Source organism: Phoca vitulina, unplaced genomic scaffold (genome assembly GCF_004348235.1).
Source record: "Phoca vitulina isolate PV1807 unplaced genomic scaffold, GSC_HSeal_1.0 scaffold23, whole genome shotgun sequence".
Taxonomy (NCBI): Eukaryota; Metazoa; Chordata; class Mammalia; order Carnivora; family Phocidae; genus Phoca; species Phoca vitulina.
The window spans coordinates 4545972-4564389 of record NW_022589726.1 but is presented as its reverse complement, the minus strand read 5'-3'; the positions used below and the strand labels follow the sequence as shown (position 1 = coordinate 4564389).

The following is an 18418-nucleotide window of genomic DNA, read 5'->3' as shown; positions in this document are numbered from 1 at the left end:
CTAGAAAGACCCATTGTATAGCTATACTTTCAAGAAATTCCTTGGCATTCTTGATATTCTTAGATCTTTCTGACAAGTAAAGGGTCGATAATGTGAAAGTAGCTTTGGAAATTGGAATTGCTTATAAACTTTATAAAGGACTCATGAAGTCTCATAAGTTGCTGAGATTTTTTTTTCTTTGTTTTGTTTTTTTGCAGAGTAGGTAGGGGTCAAGAAGTGGGTGAATCTTTAATGCATTTTCCCGTAGAAACAATGCTATAAATGGTGGCATCCCAGGTTAATCTACAAGAATTGGCTTCATCCATAGAACAACAGAAGTACAGGGATGATACAGTGGTTGCATTCTTACTGACTTCTGTGTATAAGATGGTTTTCATGAGGAAATGGATTCTAAGCTGCAGCTCAAGCATCAGGCCCAGTAGCCAGAGGGGCTTTCAGAGAATGGTTGATGCTACTGAATTCTGGGGCCACCTGGAGCTGGGCACATCGCTGCCTCATACGAGCAGGGTTCCATTAGCAAGGAAGAAAGGAGAGGTTAGGTGGGAAACCAGCAGTGCCTCAGGGACACGTCTAGCGTGTATGGGTTGGTAGTTTGGTGGATCTGGGGTGGAATTGTAGTTCTAGCATTTCCTGCCTGGATGGCCTTGGAGAGGTTGCTGGATCTCTTTGAAGGTCTTTCTACATTTGTAAAATAGAGATGATAAGAATGTCTGGTGAGGATTGAATGACAGTAAATGCCTGGAACGTAGTAGAAGCTTAATACAATGTCGGCTTTCCCCCTTCCCGCTGCATACTTTCTCTCTTATCAATCAATACTTGCTCGGTACGACGTCACGTCTTTAAGGAATGTCAATATTTGCCCAAGGTCCAGCTACATCCTTAAAATTACTGCTAACTTAGAACCTCCTGGGATGGATGGAGCAACCTCACAACTTTTGCAACCAGCGAGCTATCGAAAAGCCTGGTGAGTAGTGGGCAGCCACTGAACAAGGACAGTGAAGCTGATCTTGGGAGGCTCTGCCGTGCCTTCAGCTCATCATGGTGTGGAGAGGTAAGGGAACATTGGCACAGCCAGAGGCTGTGACATCATCTCTCCTGGGCTGTCACCTGCCGTCCCCTGCACACTGCTGAGCTAACACTGGGATGGGACAAATTGAAACTGGGGATGTGCCTGGCCGTGCAAGCTCACTCATCCCTCTTTACCTTGTCAGGATTTCTTTGATCCGAGTGAAGCCCAACAGGCATCATCTTGGAGAAGCAGGGACTCTGGGGGAGTTTGGGAAAGACCACCTGCCACAAGTTTCTGCTGGTAGCTTTCTGTGACCCTTCCCTTACGAAGTGTATTTACATGAGAGAATGACAGAAGAGCAGTTAATGTGATTTACGGGAGTAGATTCCGTGAGTAGATTGGAGGTCTGGGGACATGAGCTCTGAAAGGCCACAAACTAACCTGAACTCCCCAGAGGCCTAGGACAAGCTGTGTTTTTCTCCTTTTCTCTTGTTGGAGAGTTTCTTCCATCTACTTTTTTTTTTTTTTAAGATTTATTTATTTAATTTTAGAGAGAGAGCATAAGCAGGAGGGGCAGAGGGAGAGGGAGAGAATCTGAAATAGACTGCACTGAGCGTGAGGCCCAGTGCCGGGCTCGTTCTCACAACCCTGAGATCACGACCTGAGCCAAAACCAAGAGGCGCACACCTAACAGACTGCACCACCCAGGTGCCCCTCTCCCATCTACTTTTGGAGGGAGGAGTAGCATTGGTTCAATATTGCCCCATCAAAGGTGTCGTTCAGATTGTGGGGCTCCGTTTGAATCCTGCCCAGTTAGAGTCACACTGATGGGAGGGGATGGTGCTGTAGGAAAGGCCCCTATTTGGACTCCAGGCATCTGGGTTGGAATTTCTCTAATTGCTGTGTGCCTGGGGGCAAGTTGTTTAACTTCTCACCCTCTCCTTTCCCTCATCTGGAGATGAGAGGGTTGGACCAGGTGGGCCGTAAGGTCCCATCAAGCTCGGCTGCAGAGACTCCCCACGGCGTGACTTCAGTGTCCCCACACGCTGTATCATTCAGCGGGGCAAACGGAGGATCGTTAGGGTGGGTAAGTGGGGGTGGGGACTGTGCTTGAGAAAAACATTGTTATTTTTGTTTTAGTTTAAATTCTGGGATACTAAGTTAAAATGGCAAAGACCTTGACCCAGCCTTCCTTTTTTCCTTTCGCATCTCTCTGCCATTCCCTTCGCTGAGCCTCAGTTCACTTACCTGTACAATTGGAGTAGTCACACCCACCGCATGGGGTTGTCACGAGATAATGTGTTTAAAGTATCTTGCACATTAGAAGGCACTTGAAAAATGGTTGATATTAGTATCCTTTTATTATTAGTGTTATGATTAGCTATTGGGCTGGGATTATTGCACGGAGTCCTAATGGTCAGCCCTGGGGCTGTTTCTCTCAGTTCCTGGGCCCCAGCTGGCTTCCTGATTCGGTGTTGGGAAGACCCAAAGCCCATTGAGCCAATTCTATATCCTTTTGGTCCACTATGCAGCACCCCCAACTCCTCCCCCCACCATGGAATATTAAAACAAATTAATCCTATGGTCTCCCATACAGATATTTTGTTTCCGTACAGCAAGAAAAGCTTTGTATTGACTTTGAATGGTATTCTTTGATATGTTGGCAAGATGCTGTTGTTTGAATAGTATCTTACAATGGCTTCTGTCCCCCTTCCGGGGGAGAAAGCAGTATACACCAGGTTCCCTCAGCTGGAGGAGGAGCGAGCATTTGATAAATCCTTTCGTTAAATGCTTTGGATGGCGGTCCACAAACTTGCAGGAAATGAGCCCTAAGTCAGGCAAACCAGTGGAAGTGATTTGATGGTCTCTGGCTGTACCTTGGGCAGAGGTGCCCTGCTCCTTTGTCAGAAGCGTGGCCCTGGAAGGAGTGTCTTTCTCTAAAAATAGAGCAGTTGGAGGTGTGGCTACCGCAGCAGATAGTCTTCCCGGCAGCTTCGCAAAAGGCCAGCTGATAAAACTTTCACTCCTCATGCCCCACATGACTCACAGCTGTTCTCCAGACCAAAGGGCCCTGGGGATGCTGGCCTCGAGCCACATGTCCGGTGCTTTTCATCAAACACGATGTGGGCAGCGGGAGTCGGCGTAATCAGCTGGGAAGTCTTGCCAGTCCTCTAGAAAGGATTAAGAAGGGTTGGCAGCCTGAGCTGGAAGCACATTCCAAAGCCCGGTGATCTCGTTTCACTTTACATGGACAATTTTTTTTTTCTTTTTTACTTCTACCAAAAATTGGATTTTTCTACCATCTGAAGTTGGGGGATAGTATAGTATAGTGGTTAAAGAGGTGCACTCTGGAGCCAAACTTCCTGGGTTTGAAGCCTGGTTTCTTTTTTTTTTTTTTTCATTCATAAACTTTATTTTTTTTGGAGCAGTTTTATGGTCATAGAAAAATTGAACAGAAAGTACAGAGAGTTTCTACATAGCCCTGTCCCCACACAGGCACAACCTTGCCCACTATGGACATCCCACACGTGGTGGTAACATTTGTTAAAATCAGTGAGCTCACACTGACACGTCATTGGTACCCAAAGTCCAGAGTCTGACTGGGATTCACTCCAGGAGTTGTACATTCTGTGGGTTTGGACAAATATATAATGATGCATCCACTATTGTATCATACAGAATAGTTTCACTGCCCTAAAAATGCTCTGTGCTCTGCCTACTCATCGCTCCCTCTCCCCTAACAGGGGACCACTAATCTTTTTTTATTCCTTTAATATTTATTTATTTATTTAAGAGAGAGCGCGTGTGTGAGCAGAGGGAGGGGAGAGAAAGAATCTCAAGCAGACTCCCCACTGAGCATGGAGCCCCACTCGATGCTCGATCCTAGGACCCTGAGATCATGACCTGAGCTGAAATCAAGAGTTGGACTCTTAACTGACTGAGCCCCCCAGGCACTCCAGGCAGCCACTAGTCTTTTTACTGTTTCCATAGTTTTGCCTTTTCCAGAGTGTCATATAGTTGGAATCATGGTCTGTTCAGATTGGCTTCTTTCACCTAGTAATATGCCTTTAAATTTCCTCTATGCCTTTTCATGGCTTGATTGCTTATTTCTCTGTAGTACCAACTAATATTCTAGTTTATTCATTCACCAATTGAAGGACATCTTGGTTCCTTCCAAGTTTTTGTGTTTATTTTTGTTTTTGGCAATTATGAATAAAGTTTTCAACTTCTTTGTGTAAATGCCAAGGAGCATGATTGCTGGATCATATGGGAAGAGAATGCTTAGTTTTGTCAAAAACTGCCCACTGCCCAACGGTCTTCCAAAGTGGCTGTACCATTTTGCACTCGCACCAGCTATGAATGAGAGCGCCCGTTGCTCCACATCCTTGCCAGCATTTGTATTGTCAGTGTTCTAGATTTTTGAAACTTTTGATCACCTGAGGCAAGTCACTAAGCCTTGGTTTCCTAGTTTGTGAAATCTGGAAAACAGCACCTTTATTATTGGGTTGTCGTGAGGATGAAATAAAGCCACCCACATAAGGTGTGGAGGACAGGGCTGGGGTATGTACACTCTCAATAAATATTAGCTGTGACATCTGGATTAGGTCAGATTTCTGTTCTCAAAAGCCTTGAGATTCTTGGGCACAAAATGATGTTTATGTTGGGGGTGGATTGCACATAACAAGAGTCAGCCCTGTGCTGTTTCCCACACTGAGGACTTCATGTTGGGTCTCATTCGAATACTACTACACAGTACATACCCGCCTTGTTCTCCATTTTCAGGTGAGGAAGTTACAGCTCAGAGAGGTTGAGCTGACTCAGCTAAAGTCACCCAGCTAAGAAGTAGAGTCGGGTGAGACTTCAACATGAGTTCATGGGACACCAAAGTCCAACAGTAAGCCCCTTGCGACACTGCCTCCCTCCCAACCTGGTCTCCCTGCCAACCTGCCCACACCTTTGGCTTGGAAATTTAGATTTACAGGGTCATAGTCTTTCCAGACCATTCTTTGGTTAAGTCAGAAGTCAGGTTCCCATGTGAGTATTAATTGCACCCCAAAGTTGACACATCAAAATGATGATGTTGAAGTTCAGGTTGACTGTTCTGCTCTTCTGAGGGCTTGGCCAGTCTCTAGTGTTCGTCCATGTTGCTGCATGCTTCCCCCACCTCTTCATGTGGCCAGCTCCCACTCGCCCTCAGGGCTTGGCTACCGCATTATTTAATGCAGTGAGACTTCTGGGTCAGGGGCCCTTTTTTGCTCTTTTAGTGCCTTGTCTTTTCCCCCATTGTAGCTCTTGTCACTCTGTATTACACTTTCATGTCTGGCTCCCCTACTAGGCTGAGCACCACGAGTGCAGAGACTCTAGTGGTCTTGCTCGCTGTTGTATGCCCAGCCCTCAGGACCGCACCAGGCACCCAAGGTGGGGTTAACAGGTATTAGTGCAATGAATGACTGAATGACTGGGCATAAGGGGTTGGTGCTGGACTGCAGCACTGGGTTTGGTGGTTTCTTTTTCCAGGCCCAGTCTGGGACATCGGCATTGACATCCCTCCTCAGACATTCATCATGGTGTTTGACTTGGGATCAACCAACTTCTGGATCTCTTCTTCCTATTGCAACAGCAAGGCTTGCAGTGAGGAATGACGTGGATAGGGGTGTTTTAACGCTTAGGTAGACTCTTGAGCAGTACAGCTCTTCTCCCCAACTCACTCTGTGAGCAGGGCATGAACCCCAAATGGGCTTAATCCATTCTGTGGCCCCTTATATTCTTGGGAGGGGTGCCAGAATGACTTTCCTGGGGTTTCAACTGGAGATAAATCAGTCGGTACATGGTGGTTTGGCCATATTTGTTGTTAAATGTAAACATATTGCTATATCGGTTGGTAAAGAACCATTGCCCAGAGCCTGCTGAGGATTCTCCCCAATGCACCAGCTTCTCTGGCCCCTCTCCTGAGACCCCTTACCTCCCCACAATCCAGGAAATAGAGTGGTGTAACAAGAGGCTCTCAAGACCCCGTTTCAGCTCCATGGCTGGTGTCATACTTCTTCAGTCTGAGTTTTTACATAATTTGAGTATTACTCCTGGTAGAGTCCTTCCTGTGTTCTTAGGAAATGGTCCAGGGAGGAGGGGAGGAAGGGGCGGAAGAGCAGGAGAGGATTCAGGCAGTAGGTCTGTTTCCCTGGCATTTGCATAGAACTTAGGATGTGGGAATTTGGACATTCCACGTGAATGATGAGTGGTCTCCTGCTGCCCTCTGTACGGACATCTGCTCTCCACGTGCCTTCAGGAGCCACCTATCTGGAGAAGGTTTCTAGAACAATAGCCACCATTTATTGAGCTTTTACTATGTGCTTGGTACTCAGATGAACGTCCACTGACCTCTCCTCACAACTCTGTGGGGAATCTGAACAGTGACCCTGATCTTCCAGATGAGGAAACAGGTCTGAGAAGTTCAGCAGTGCTCAGGTCATTGAGCTGGTCAGGGGCAGAGTTGGGAGTCTGGCCGAAGATGCCACAGCTCCACAGGGACTGCCCTGGAGGGGAATAGCTTCGTTCTAAGGTAGAGAGAGGCACAGAGGCTTCTGGCAAGGAAGAGCCACTTTCCAGGAAACTGCAGAAAAGTGAAACAGGTTGACGGAAGAGGGCTGCCACACAGCCACGTCCCTATGGCGGCCAGAGGGAAACTCGCCAAGAATCCCAGGCCCTGAGATGGCTGCCTGGGGGATCCCCCTGCTCAGAGCCTCCGTGCTAACCTCTGCTGGAAGTGAGCCAGGCACCAGTCCCCAAAGTTCACCCTCGACACCTGCCCTGAGGTCAGTGCACTTGGCTGACTGGCCGTGTGACCTGTCCTGAGGTTTCCCACGCTCATTCTCCATAGCAACCCTGGCTCTCTGGGAAGCGCACTCGGGCAGGCCAGGATATTATAGAACTCCTGGCCAGGAACTCTAGGTCAGATTCTTCCTGGAGGTCCAAGTACATACCTGTTGCTTTGACTAAGAAATGTGAAAATTTCATCTGAGAACAGAAAATTCTTGAAGAAAACAAATCTTTAAGAATCCTCTTCAGCGAAGAATTTACACTACACCTTGATTTCAGTTATTAAAAAAAAAAAGATGGAAAGGAGAAAAAAAAAGGAAGCATGTTAAAATGCTAACAGTTGTTCTGATGTGGGGGATGTATTTGTCTTTCCAATTTTTCCAAAATAATGTGTTTACTTTTACAAGGAAAAACATACGTGCTTAAATTCCCCCTTTCTTTCTGCGGTGGCTTATGTCTATCTTGAGGCATTTGAAGGGGATGATCAAGAGTAGAGCAGCCAACCAGCCAAACTTCCTCTTCGTGACTTTGAGAAAATCATCAATTTCCTCATTTGGAAAATGGGAAAACAGTAGAATAGTGGGCTTGGTAAGATTAGGATGAGCATTAAATGGGATTATCTGGGTAAAATTTTTATTACAAGTCTGGCTCATGGTAAATGCTCATGATAAGTGGTAGTCATTATGCTCACTAATTGACTCCTGATGTTATTAGTTACTCTCAGGAGCATCAGTGTTATTGTGACCAGCAGAGGGCACTCCTGGCCCCGGGAGTCCTCCGGACGGTGGGGACAACAGGATTCCACTATCATGAGCCTGTCTTAGGTAGACGAATGTGAGGAGACAGCACACAAATGCCCCTGCCTTGCTCTCTGGTCTCGAAGTTCCCAGCCATGTGCTGAGATAGAAATTTGTGTTAGAGTTGGAAGTGGCTGACCTTCTCTAGCTGTAATAGAAACTGACCATGCTGCTCACAGAAATGCATATGCGATGGATTCCAATCTTTCCTGTGGAGTTCCCTTTGGCAAAGAGGGCAAGCATTCCCCCTTCAGGGCTGGAATCTCCCGGGGATAGTGGGGGTAGAGAGGGGCAGATGAGTGAGTTTGGGGGTTCTACTACTTGGGTTGAGTGGGGAGCAGAGGAGAGGCTGATGTTCTACTGGTCACTGGCTCCAGGAGGCCATGTAGAAAGAGGGCCACACTCTCTGTGAGTTGGAGACTCCACTATCTCTCTCCAGCCCTGACCTCTCCTCTAATCTCCAGACTTGTCTGATATCCAGTTGTCCACTTGATGTGTCTACTTAGATGGGGTTAAATATTCCCAAAATAGAACCGTTCTTCCTGACTACTAACAATCACCACCACCAACGACTACTACAACAAAAACAAAAGTGAGCCCATACTCTCAAACTGTCATTCATTTACTAAACAAACATTTCTTGAGTGTCCGCCCAGTGCCAGACTATGGTCTAACCTCTGGGGGAGGGGTTACAGCAGTGAACAGAACAGGCATGACCTCCCCCCTGCCCCATTATGGGGCTATATGGATAGAAGCCAAATGTCTGTAACAAGGAAGCGGATTGTGCTGCTCTTCTGTGTCCTGGTGGGAAAAAAATGCAAAATATTATGAGTATTATGCTTGCTTTTGGGTACACATTTGAGTAGGGCTACTGTGAAATTATGACACTTCAGTGGAGAGAAAGAGAAGGATGGTGAAGGGATCGTAAAACATAAAGATTATTTGGCAAGATTTGGTTTCAAGAAAAGATGTGTGTGTGTGTGTGTGTCTGCGAGTGTGTGTGCGCGTTCATGTGCACAATAGCGCGAGTGCGTGTGGGAGGCTTCTATAGATGCAGCATAATGGCATTCTTCAAATGTCTGCAGGTGGTCCTCAGTGTGGAGAAGGATGGACAGATTAGGTATGAACCCAGAGGGGGTACGAGAATGAGTGGGATCCTGTTGGCAGGAGGCAGCTTTTGGTTCAGTGTGGAGAGAGCCATCTACTGAGTGTGACGTTCCAGCATCCAGTAGGTCACCTTGGGAGGGGCGAGTTGTCTTTCACCGGAGGGTTCCAGCTGGAAGGATCTTGGCAATGATACTGTAAAGAGGATTCTGTCACACAATGGGGTGCTGAACTAGGCGACACCAAAATTTCCTTCCCACCCCAAGTTTCTAGGAACTGGCAGATCTGTGATTTGGAGACCCAGTGTGGATGCATTTCTGTAACCAGCCTGGTGCCAGTGGGGTATCAGCAGCCTCGGAGGTCTGTTCCTTGGTGTCCTGCAGATGAAGAGACTCTCTATTCCATAATGTCCCATCCATTCAAGAAGAGAGGAGCAGTTGGATCTGAGGGGCCCGCAAGATGTGGTGAAGGCTGAAGCTCCCTAGCTCTGCTCAGGACAGTGTGTCAGACTTTTTTACTGGGGCAGCCTTGCCTTCTCTGTCCCTATCCTGATCTACCTCCTCACCCTGACTAACGTCCCCTGGCACCGAGCACACACACCTGTGGAACTACCTCCTTGATCTCAGACAACACACTCATCTTTATTACATTGTTTTCCCTCCTGATAAGACTCTTAGCTGCCAATTTCTTAGATTTTTCTCTTTGGTAAGCAACCCATTTGAAGAAATTTGAAATGTGAACCAAAGTTTTAAGAAACAAATTATGTGTGACTAGGCTGTCCTTAGTTCCAATCTGGTAATGCCCTTGGATTACAGGAGGGGGGTGTTTGGTCTGCTATTCAGAATAAGGAGGAGGCAGACCACATAAGGCACTGGGGTTACTGAGTGGGCCTGGGAGATTATGTGGGATACCCCTCTTCGTTTTTCCTTTTCCCCCACACCACCCCATACTTCCTTTATAAATCTCCTTTATCATCTTAGACCAGCAACCCCGGCCCCTAGTAAGCCTCCTTCCCACCCGAAGCCCTTCCATGCTTTGGAATGCCTTCCTCTGGTCTCTCATGTTCAAGGCCCTCCCTGGTGGCAGGACTGGGGTGAGGGTGGGGCTGGCAGTGCCATTGGGCAGGTGTCCTGAGGCTGATGGGGGTGTCCCGTGCCCTGTGACCAGGACCTGGTTTCAGGAAGGAACTGCCTGGCCAGTGGTCACTCTTGGGGTGAGTGTAATTTTCTTCTTCTTCTTCTTTTTGGCATAAGATTGGGCCTCCAGAAAGGGGCACACTGATCTGGGGTGACTCAAATTGTTTAAACAGAGAGGGGCCCTGCACATCCTAGTTGTGGCCCTGGTTACTCTCTAGTCCTATGTCCCAAACTTCCTCTCCCAGAGGCAATTTCTAGTGCGCCTGAGAAACTTCAGCAGCCCTCACAGATAAACATCACGATGAGCCTTGGTTTAGGTGGATGAAACTGGAGGGTCCGACCTGGGGCTTCCCGAAGTTCAACATGCTAAAATGCTGCCACCTGGAGGCAGGTCAAGGCCACACTGTTGGAGAAACACCCCCCTTTTGTCCCCATCTTGGACCTTTGCCTCTGCAAGTGGAGTTTGCTATATGCTTTTGTCAACTCAGTTTAAGGCAGGACATTGAAGAAATTTTGTACCTCTATTTTTGATTCAGGAAAGGAGTCCTTTTTATACCTTCGGGGAAAAAAACATTAAACATTCTCACATCTTACTTTTGCTCTAAAGTCAGGCCCACTTCATTAAATAATAATACAGTTAACAATTATGGAGCCATAACTTTGCATTAGGCCCCTTGTTAATTGCTTTACATCCACTATTTCATCTGATTTTTAAAACAACCCAGTGAAGAAGATACGGGCATCAATGCCATTTTATAGTTGTTGAAATAGAGGCTAGGGCAGGTCAGGTAACTTGACCTAGGTCACACAGCTAGGAAGTGTCTGGGCCTGCCTAGAACCTGTCCCCCAGCTCTTATTCACCATCCTATTTAGTACTATGGATATAATAATGGCAGCAAACATTTGTTACGTGCTTACTATATGACACACAATATACAACTCATTTAATACTAACAATAACAGGCATTACAATGATCCCCATTTTATCTCCGAGGAAACCAAGTCACAGAAAGGTTAAGTAACTTTGCACGAGCAGCGGTGGATCCAGAATTCGAACCCACACAATCTGCATCCAAAATTTCACATTCATCCCCTTTATGTTCTCTTCTTGACAAAAGGTGATTAGGCCACATTTGAAGTTGAGTTTTCTGAGTGGAACATGTAGTAAAAGCAAGAGCTCCCTTTGCCCCCTGCACCCCTGGGGAAGACCACTGATGTGTCTCCCGTCACCTTCCCCGGGGACCAGCAGAAACATGCGTGTCCGCTGACACAGACACGGGAAAGGTGTGAGCCCTGGTTGTGGGGGCTGGGCAGCTGGGGTGCCCACATGACTCCTGTCCGCTCGCTGGGATCCCTGGAGGCCCTGAGGGATGGGATTGGATACCAGCGGCTTGCAAGTTCTCCATGTCGCCGCCAACTCTGGACAGCTCTGGATCTTAGCAGCGTTGTTTATAGCAGAATTGCACTGCCTGTGTGTGTGTGGGGGGGTAACAACAGAGTGGGGTTTGCAAAAGCCATGCGTGGGGGTGGCCTCAGGTAACAGAGGTGAGGCAGCTCAGAAAACCACCCTGGTGGCTGGGGGGGCTGGACCCGACCCCAAATGTTGATGGGAAACAGGGAGAGGCTCCTTTCTAATCTGATGTTGGTCTTCTTACTCTTTGTTCTCCATCTCCTCAGGGCCTCCCACAGGCTCTCTGAGTGTCCCCTGAAGTATATTCTGAGGAAAGTGACTCTGGACTTGGTGTTAGCTGAACACAAAGCCAGTTCCTTATGGCTTTTAGAGGTTTCTTCTCGGCCATCCCTTCCCCACACCAACAGGGTTTACCAACTAGGGCTTAGCTGTTTATTCTTCTACAAGTAGGTAGACCTGCCCTTTTCCTTACAGGGGTGAATCTAGCTTTTAAAAATTACATATCCTTGGGGCGCCTGGGTGGCTCAATCGTTAAGCGTCTGCCTTTGGCTTGGGTCATGATCCCAGTGTCCTGGGATCGAGTCCCACATCGGGCTCCCTGCTCAGCAGGGAGTCTGCTTCTCCCTCTCCCACTCCCCCTGCTTGTGTTCCTGCTCTTGCTGTCTCTCTCTCTGTATAATAAATAAATAAAATCTTTAAAAATTACATATCCTGAGGCACCTGAGTGGCTCAGTCAGTTAAGCATCTGCCTTCGGCTCAGGTCATGATCCCAGAGTCCTGGGATCCAGCCCCGCATGGGGCTCCCTGCTCAGCAGCTTATCCCTCTCCCTTCTCCTTCTCCCTCTCCCTCTGCCTGCTGCTCGGCCTGCTTGTGCGCGCGCTCTCTTTGTCAAATAAATAAATAAATAAATAAATCTTCAAAAATTACATATCCTTTTATCTGCCCTCTCTGTGGAGCTGCCCCCTGTTATTCTGTGTTCCATGCAGGTTGCTGGGGAGCTGACCTCAGACTGAGGTCAATGGCTGGAAATAGCAGGAGGGCTCCAGGCTGCCCCCACCCATGGCAAGAGACAGCCAGCCGGCCGGCTACTATGAACAGCAGCTAGAGTTTCTCCAGTGGGAACGACACACAAATGACATGCTATTCCTGGGTTGTCTGGATCTGACATCCATGCAAGGCCTGCTGCCAACGGGGCCTGGTCAAGCGCAGCCAGCTAGTGCCGGAATCCCTGCGGCTCAAATGATTTACCCTGTCAGTGAGCCAGGGAGAACACCAAGACCGTACAGCTCCCCTGGAGAAGCAGGTCAGAAAGAGGACGGAGTACAGGTTTACCATGTGCGGGTGGCAGGTTGGGGCTGCTGGAGTTTACAGTAATACGTCGGACGATGACGTGCTACCGTTGGCTTTGCATCTTCCTATTCTTTCCCTCTTTGCACAGATTAGGGAACTCACGTGGTTGAGGTCTCCGTGGAGCTGCGGATGCTTTAGTAAAAGAACTGCCAACCCAGGACACCCCCCAGGGCCAAATAGGCCACAACCAAGTGAAGCAGGCCCAGGGTGGGGCAGTCGGCAGTGGTGGAGACTGTGGTCAGTTGGAGAATCCTGGACAAGAAGGAGCTGTAAGGAGCTCAGATTCAGGCCACCGGCCACCAGTTTTCCGCTGCAGACCAAAGTCATATATCCAACTCTGGCTCAGACAATCACATTGTATTTTAAGTGCTTCTGCCCTTGCACTTTCCCTTCATTGGGCTTCTGGGATGCCCCTGCCTCTATCCTTGGGTGATGAACGTCTCCCAGCGAGCGTATGCAGAGGTGAGGCCCTAAATTCAGCACGTAATTCTCTTAGGGAGGGACCACGTTGGGCACTTTATTAGGTTCTTTGTCGGGAAGCCCATGTGCCCGGATGCTAAAAGTCAGCGGAACTGTTTCAGTGGAAGAGCAGATGATACTTGGTTGTGTTTAGGAGCCAAATTGAGGAATTCTAGTGTTGTGGCTTTACACGGGGACTCAGGACAGGGCTGAGGGTGGCCGTGAACACCCAGGATCCACCCATCTTTGAGCAAAGCCTGTTCCAGGAGGGTGAAGATGATGGTGGAAAGCCCTGGAGGGCCCCCTGGGGGGGTGGACTTCCTGCTGCCTCCAGGGACGGTGGCCTCCCGCTGTAACACCTCCTCCTCCGCGGATCCCGCAGCTGGAACCTGGATCACAGTTTGTGGACTCCGCCTCTCTGATTCCATCCTGCCTTCCTTTGAGCGTTGCGGGAGCCTGAGCTATCCTTACAACACAGTCGCTGTATCTTCTTTAGCGAGAGCTCCTCACGTATCAGGCTTGGCTCTTATAGTTCAGTCTCAGCCTGTTGGAAGAGCTGGCTTATTTCTAGTGGATTTTTATGCAGTCTAGTGTAACAGGAGTTTACACCCTTCAGGCATTAAAACGGGCAAATCACTAGTCAAAAGACAACAGGAGGGGATGCATTTTGGAAACAGTTTGTATTTAGTGGGGAGGAGTTAGAGTTTTATGGAGTTATGACTCAGCTTTCTCTTTTCCCGTTCATACCCTATCTTTCTCCTCTCTCAGATGCTACTTTTCTTCATACTAGTGTATCTGCTTCTCAAGAAATACATGGAACCGATAGACTGCTTGCTTAGCAGGAGGCAATGGGGGGAACCTGCCTCAGTCTATGGAGGAAAATAAAACTGGATACCTACGTACCACTGTAAAGATCATAGGAAAACCTAGGAGAGTAGGAGAGCATCATGACAGGGGTGCGGAAGGATTTCTTATCCAAAACTGCAAAAGCATAAAACAAAAAACCTTGATGAACTTGATTATGTTAAAATTAAGGATTTCTAGTCAACAAATAATACCACGGGCTTCTCCCTCTCCCTCTCCCTCTGTCTCTCCCCCTGCTTGTGTTCAGTCTCTCTCTCTCTCTCTGACAAGTAAATAAATAAAAAATCTTAAAAAAAAAAAAAAGAGGGTGTGTGAGTCTTTAAATGAATGGACAATTTTACATTTCTCCATTCCATTTAAAATGTGTTTTCCATGGCTTAGTTGAACCCAGCTGAAAGTGGATGGCTGGAGTGGCAGAGGCGGTGAGCCATGAAGTACACGAGACAATTAAAGAGGGGAGAGAACAGCCTTCTTTGTTTTGTGGGGGGCCGGTCATCCCTGAATTCTTGGACGACAGAGAAAAAGTTCACGGGCCTTTACCTTCCCTGACTTGTGGAAGGCGTGAGGGCACAGCTAGCTCCAGAGGGCAGAGAGAGAAGGCCGCAGGGTGGGCTTGGCCTTGTCGCACTCTCTGGCTTTAAGGATTGCATCTGATGCACAGCGGAGCCTGTTCTGGGAATGGACAAGCCAAAAAGACTAAGCCACCAGGCCAGGTGGCCATTTAGGGGGTAGAAGTTTCCAGAGCTCAGGGAAAAATGGGCTAGGCAGGCAATGAAATCAGGCACCAGAGAAATCTTTTTTTTTTTTTTTTTTTCGCAGCTTTGGTCTTTGTGGGTAAAAACTCATTTCAGAATGAATAGAGAATTTCTTCATATGATGTGGGCAATTGCTAGCTTGAATTTATAGCTGAATTCAACCACATGGGCTCATTGAATGAGTCATTATTCAGCTTCCAGTGCAAGGAGGAAATGGGAGGCCACCTCAGAGTCTGATGAAATCTTAAGGAAATTAAATAGTTTTCTAAACAAAGGTACATAAGGGGTAGATGGAAGCAGAGATGAATGAATACTCTCCTAGTCTAGGAGAGTAGACTCCTAGAATCATACATTCTGTTTGTGTATAATTTATCACCTTGGATTTATGAACAAAAATTGGTTATATTTTGAAAGCAGCTAAGTAGAAACTTGTTTGAATTTGAGCAATAGTTAAAGCCAAAGAGAAGAGAATAGAGGGACTTAAGTTGAAACAGCCAAAAGAATAGCATTAAGAGGCTGGGGGAGGGTTAGGGTTCCTGGCTGTCAGCTGCATTACATCATATTATATGATATATGCTTGATTGCATAGTCCGTACAAATGCTTTGGGAATATCGGTCCTTTCCCAGGGGCTAACACTCTTGACCCACATAGAGAACCATCAGTGTATAGTATTTCTTCCAATGTTATTTCCTTTTAGTCTTTTGACAAAACCCAGTTAAAGTAAATGTCACTGCTGTCATGCAGCTTGGGTGGCCCAGTTAGATGCAGTGTCTTATAAAAATGTGCTAATTATAACATTGCATGCTGGGAGAAGTTGGGGAGGAGGGTTCTGCCACCTTTGTTCTTTCAGAAAAATGAAGAGGACCATGGCTGGGCTCAAGGGGGGAGCAATGCCCTCCCTGTATGCATGCATGAAAGACCGGGTAGGGGCGCCCGGGTGGCTCAGTCAGTTGACCGTCTCGTGAGCCTCATGAGTGGCTCAGGTCATGGTCTCGGGGTCATGGGATTGAGCCCCGCATTGGGCTCCATGCTGAGTTCGAAGTCTGCTTGAGATTCTCTCCCTCTGCCCTCCTCCACTCTCTCTCTCTCAAATAAATAAATAAATAAATAAATAAATAAATAAATAAAATCAATCTTAAAAAAAGAAAAGACCAGGTAGACTCAGGCAGGGAGGACCCAGAGGGCCTACCAAGGCTGGAGAAGTTCAGGCATGGCTTCCTTGGGGCATCCTCCAAAACTGTGGGCCAACTGCTGGCCGATTCAGGGCCTTACACGTGGCACGACACAGTGAGGGAGCACACAGCTTAAGAGGTTGGACTCTTGGGTAAACCTGGGTTTTAATCCGAGCTCTACCGCTTTCTGGCTGTGTGATTTAGTCACACTATTTTGCTTTTCCAAAGGCTCTGTTTTCTTCATCTTTAAAATGGAGAGAATAGTATATTGACCCATAGCATTCCTGTGAGGATTAGTGAAATTCTCTGTGAACTTTACAGGCTGCTGCCTGGACCCGTGAGTACTAGGTAAATGGTAGCAATTAGGGTTACTTTATATGTTAAGTCATACGTAGTCAAGCTTCATCATACAACAGAGATAGTGAGACACAGCGTTCTCCACACAAAGTCGGAGGCCCCAACCAACCGCCACCTTCAACAACTCCTTGGAGGGAGTTGGTCAACGTCCTGTCCCCATCGTGCCATCCTGGATCCCCTTAACCTCCCAGCTCAATATCCTACCTCATGCCAAACAACCTGGCAGACACAGTAACTGGTCCCATGTTGTGACATGATTGGGATTTTTGCTTAAGAGTTCGAGTCAAACACACTCAAGCCTTGTTATTCTTTGGTTCCATAAGCACTTGGTTATGCAGGTTCCTTGTCCTCTTGGCTTCCGATTTCTCCAGTGTTCAAGGCAGAGGGTGGCTACAGAAAGAATGGCAATGGCTGCCGTCAGCCCCCACGCGCCTTCCACCGGGAGGCCTAAGTGTGTCAGGTTGGACTTTCGGACATCTTTGATTGCCCTGTGGGAGGCACGACCAATGCCTCATCGTTTGAAAACCAGGGCAAAAAGTAAGCAGCAGAGTTGGCAAGAGAAAATAGTACAACCTGAAAGGTGGGACAGAGTAGAAGGGAAAGACAAAAGGATGAGAGAATAAAAGAAAACAGAGAAAAAGAAATTGAAGGGAGATGGAGGTTGTGATGCTGATGAAGCTTAAGAATCAAGAAGTGATAACAGTTCTAGAAAGTGGGAGTGAGACGGTTAGAAAGCCTCAAAGAGTCAGTATCAGGAATGAGCTTTTGTGGCATTGTGTGACACATCTCCCTCTCTTTATGATTGAGGAGCCGAAGAAAAGAGAAAAAGTGGGGAGGAGAGCATCCTTTGTCTCCCGGTAGGCAAAACTGGGGAACTATCATCTACAAGGCCCTTTCCAAATCTAACATAATCTCTGAATTGTAAGTCATATATATATTTTATTAAGATTCCCTGTTTGGTTAAGATATGTCACTGTGGTCTGCGTGACTTCCGTGAAAGTCACCTTGTAACAGTTCTCAGAAGCTAGGATCATAATGCCCTTCAGTTTTAAGTAGCTTATAAATTTTTTAAAAAGTTGACCAGTTCGAAAGTAAGAACCTCGGCTAGAACCAGGTCCTAGAGCTTTCTGGTCTTCCCTTGGGTGATTCCTCAGCTGGCTCATTGTTAAAATCTATGATATCTGTTTCCTTGGTGTCCAGGTTTTCCATTAAATACAGCATATCAGGAGAGGCTCGAGAGCCAGCCACAATGTTGATTCCACTGGTCTCTGAGGATGCTTCTATGTCAAGTAAAAGAACGGGCTCAGGGCTCACGGGGTCTGAACTAAGGCCTGCCGGTGAGGTGGGGCTGGACTCCAGGAACCCTGGAAGGCTCCACCTTTTCAGGAACTTGTCATCATTAGGGTCTTCCCCAGAGGCAAATGTGAGGACGTTTCTTTCATCTTTGGCTGAACTAATCTGGGGACTGGGGTCCCTAGGAGGTGTCCCTTTCTCTGTGGGGCATGAAATCAATCCCACAGGGACCGCCTGCTGTCCAGTCCTGCTTGGCTCTACCCCAGTAAAATCTGCACTCTGGATGGAGGTGGTGGAGCCATCTGACACGGGCACTGGTCCCTCAGCCATTGTGATCAGTACCTCGGGGACCTGCGGCATTTTGGTGGGGGAGACCCTCATGCTGGGCTGTGGACTCAGGCTCTGCAAAGTGCTCGTCTGGCTGGTCTCCCTGATGGTGGACAGCTCCTCCAGGCTGGAGTAGAGCTTACTGCTCCCCTCTGGGGAGCAGGGTTGCTTCTGGGTGCCTGAGGCACGGTGGGGGCTTCTCGAGGGCACATCCAGCAGATCCCTGGCTGGGCTGACCTCACCACTTGGGGGAAAGAACATGGAGCTGTCACTGGCCTGCCGGCCGTAGCTTCTCCTCCGGGGGCTGGAGGGGTGTTCGTGGGCACTCAGGAACCTCTTGACTCTCCTAATCACAGAACGGCGGTGGCCGTGCTTCTCGTAACTCCACAGCCACTCCTCGCCAGGGAAGTCGGACCCGGACAGTCTGAAACACACAAGGACACAAGGCAGGCAGCTCAGCTTCGGGGCCTCAACTCTCTGGGCAGCACCTCAAAGTTAAGGGCAGAGTCTGGTGTTCGCATTCCAGATTTTGAAATGGAAGAAATTTTAATTTGAGAGAGTCCAG

The 18418-nt window shown here is 47.8% G+C and overlaps 1 protein-coding gene across 1 annotated transcript in view; it reads right to left on the bottom strand.

Moving 5' to 3' along the window:
- Positions 1 to 17188: 17188 nt before the first annotated feature.
- BEST3 (bestrophin 3) overlaps positions 17189 to 18418 on the bottom strand; it is a 34973-nt gene continuing 33743 nt past the window's right edge. The window contains exon 10 of the mRNA XM_032421025.1: positions 17189 to 18277. Coding sequence (XP_032276916.1) covers positions 17338 to 18277 — 940 coding nt within the window. The 3' untranslated portion in view covers positions 17189 to 17337. The remainder of the gene's footprint in view (positions 18278 to 18418) is intronic.